We start from the raw sequence: 3423 nt of genomic DNA on the forward strand, positions 1-3423 counted from the left end.
TACCCTCCATGCTTGCCGAAAAGGGTATACTTACTTGAGCAGAGGCAAGGGAAGGGAATCCAAATTTATGCAGGGTATTGTGTAGTCAATGCGACTTTGGCCTTTATAGCTGCTAATACGCAAGCTGCTCCAGCCGGTGCCAAAGTGCGTGTACCTGTTGAGATTTGGGCAATTCCCCAAGCAAATAACATATTCATATCTTGTCGTGGCTGCTGCATCTTTTGATTTACACGCGTGCCCCAAACCCAACCCCAACCCCAAACCCGAACCCATTAGGCAGCCTGACATCATAGTTTGCCATTTGTCATCGCGGCACTACACGTTCTTTTAATCACCGAGTCGGAGGTAGTTGCTCGGCAAGAGTTCCGCTTGGCTGAGCAAATTCACTGAAACCATTTACCAACACTGCTCGTACAGCACGCCCACACGCCCACTTGGCATTGTTTGTGCCCAGTGGAGCAGGCTGTGCACTTTTTGCGAGATTAAACCGGGATGCAATCATCTAAAGTGTCTGCCAGGTTAGAGGCCTGGCGCAACAGCAGAGGCAGTGGGCGTGCCATAACGCCCACTTGAAACCAATTGAATGACCTTTGAACAAAACAACTGCGTGCGGAACTGTGCCTGTGAATTTGAGTTCTTATTACACATCAATGGGCCACAGGCCATAATTCTAAGCATAGGTGGGCTGGGAACTGGGGCTCTTAATTACGGGGGTAGACGATGCTCGTCTGGTTATATTTCCATTGGCCGTCGTTGCCGATGGTGCCATGAGTTTCGTGGTATTTCTGGTTGCCAGCTGCATCCGTGGAGCCGGTGTAGCTAATGACAACTCCTTGAGGCGTGCCGTAGCTCTGGGTTCCCGCAGTCTGTGCTCCAAAGCTGCTGGCTGCAGGCTTGGCATAGCTCGACGACGAATCCTCGCCGAAGCGTTGTCCAATTTCGAATGCAGGTCTAAAATGTACGAAAATGCCAAAGTTGGTTATATTCATTTTTAGTTTGGGCAACTTTTACGCACTGTGCAATGTGTTGAATGCTTCCTCCGCTGAAACTGGAGCCATCAGGATTTACCACCTGCTGGTTCGATGTAGTTATAACGTGGCCATTGCCCGATGAAGACGAGGATGATGACGATGAAGACGAAGAGCTGAACACCTGACGACGCAGACGCTTCAGCAGGTGAGCATTAACTGGATGCACACTCGACTGATGGCCCTCAGAGTCCAGGGTGAAGAACGCCCTGGGTACAAACTGACCAGCTTCTGCAAAAGGTGGATAGATTTAGTCTCAAGTATAGCAGCCGAGTTTTATCATTATATATCAATTTATATATTATTATTATTTTCATTATATATCAATTCAAACGCTATCCGTTTGTAAATTCGCACCGCGTGAAACTTTGACATAAAATACGAAAAGGACGCTCGCTCTTACAGGTCGACAGAATGTCATTTCTACACCTTCCAATGAAATCATGGATATAAAATCTGATCTGGCTAATTAAAACTGATCGATAGAGGATAAATCCCACTTCTTTTATCGTCAATATTTTTGGAACATAAACAACTCGGCTATATGGACGTCATGAGTGTATATCTTAAGTGTCTGAGCAGCGGACTAACAGACGAAAGGTTGCCGGTTCAAGTCTAGTAGCAGTTTTGACTTCTTATATTTGTTTATTAAATTCACCAAGAAATAGGCAACGCCAAATGAATGGGTGTTAACCAAAATTGATTAAATTTTGTATTCAATTTATTCACAGACAATGCTGTCATAACTATGTATTCTGGCAAGTACCGATCAGTTGCTTAAGTAGCTTGGGAGGCTACGATAAGGCTCACTGGGAGTAAAGCTTAGTTTTTAAACTACCGACAAGCCGGAAGTGAGCTTGTTTTCATAAGATTCATTGTTTCTTTCTTTTAATTTAATATATTTTCATAATATTTAAGAGTCTCTTTAAACAACGCGTACTGAGTTTCTAAAGTGTTCTGACCACTTGTAGGCACAATTATGTATATACGTACATTCATATATTAAATAATCGATTGTATATATTGTGCTAGGCGTAACTTGAATTTCGTTTATCACATACACATATTAGCATACACGTCTTCAAAGGCGGAAATAATGAATAAAATAAAGACGAAGACGATAATAACAATCGTTAAGTTGGTTTTCTAATAACCGAAACGCGTTAACGCTAATAGACAATGATGTAATTGCGGCATTGAATCTTCAACTTTAGTATAATGTCTTCCAAAGTTCCAAGCTCTGATGACGCATGAGCTGTTCGCAGCGTCGTACTTACCGGAAGCTGCGTGAGCTACGGCGAAAAGGGCGAGAGCGAGGGCGATGACAGCGTATTTCATGATTCTCAGCTTAATCCAACACGGAGATATCTACGAAGTCACAAGCACAGTCACAGATTAGTCAGCACAGATGATCGGCAAAGGCGGCGAGCTGCTACTCACAGAACGAAAGACTTAGGCGACGAACACGGAACGTTAGACAACAGTTAAAACTCCAAAACGACTAAACTTACGATGCCGATGCTGTCGTCTTTTATATGGAAATTTTAGCGAGAATAACAAGAAGAAGAAGCGTGCAAGTCGCAAGCCAGACTCAGACCCAGACCCAGACCCAGCAGCAGCCCAAGCCTAAGCCCCGAAGCTTAAGCGAAAACAAAAGAACTCAAGTGATAAAATCAAGAAATCTTATGCGCCGCGATCGGCTCACCTGAAAAACTGGAAAGCGTTTGATTTCTCTGCAAGAGAAAAGCATTAAGCTAGATTTACTATCGCTGATTCAGCGTAATTAAAATATGGCAGCATTTGAAAACATATTTTCAAAACAAACAAAAACAACATTTTTGAAGGCAGACTCAAATCATAGACGCACATTCGCATGCTAATAATGAAAACTTGCGGAACGAGATCAGGAATAGGTGCCCGTTAATTTGGAATATTGGGGGATTTTGCCAAACCCGATTTGTTTGTTTTTTTTGGCTCAACTTTTTTGATATTTTTTGTTTGTTTTCTTATTATTATTCACCAAGCTTGCTCAGGGCTACTTCAGCTGTTCATCCACGTGAGGCTCTCTCCGAGTACTGAGCATTGCGTTCGCGTTGAAAGCTTTTTTTTTTTGAATTTTGGCCAAGTGTGGACTCTTGTGGTTGGAGTGTTGAATTTATTTTCGCTGACCTTATTTGTGGACTTAACTTATTTTGCTGTTTCGGACAATAACCTCATTTTTTGTTGTTGTTAAAATATAAATGAATTGTTTGAAATCAGTAGGCAAACATTATTTCGAGAATTTTATCTGTAAACTTGGCTTTAATACTTACTGTAAGTTCCTTAATCTAAGATCTTATATTCTTTCAATATCTTTGGAATTCTTCAGAGTGTTGTCCAGTGGTAGCGCTAGATA

The 3423-nt window shown here is 42.1% G+C and overlaps 1 protein-coding gene across 1 annotated transcript; it reads right to left on the bottom strand.

Annotated features, from left to right (window-relative positions):
* Positions 1-666: 666 nt before the first annotated feature.
* Positions 667-2532, bottom strand: LOC115759276. Its single transcript, XM_030700182.1, has 4 exons — positions 2469-2532; positions 2306-2396; positions 1016-1259; positions 667-951 (listed from the first exon to the last, which is right to left on the bottom strand). Exons 2-4 carry the CDS (start codon positions 2364-2366, stop codon positions 702-704), a joined length of 555 nt encoding a protein of 184 aa, XP_030556042.1. The 5' UTR covers positions 2367-2396; positions 2469-2532; the 3' UTR covers positions 667-701.
* Between the last annotated feature and the right edge of the window lie 891 nt (positions 2533-3423).

This window comes from Drosophila novamexicana, unplaced genomic scaffold (assembly GCF_003285875.2).
Source record: "Drosophila novamexicana strain 15010-1031.04,08,12 unplaced genomic scaffold, DnovRS2.1 tig00000008-arrow-pilon, whole genome shotgun sequence".
NCBI classification, from domain to species: Eukaryota; Metazoa; Arthropoda; class Insecta; order Diptera; family Drosophilidae; genus Drosophila; species Drosophila novamexicana.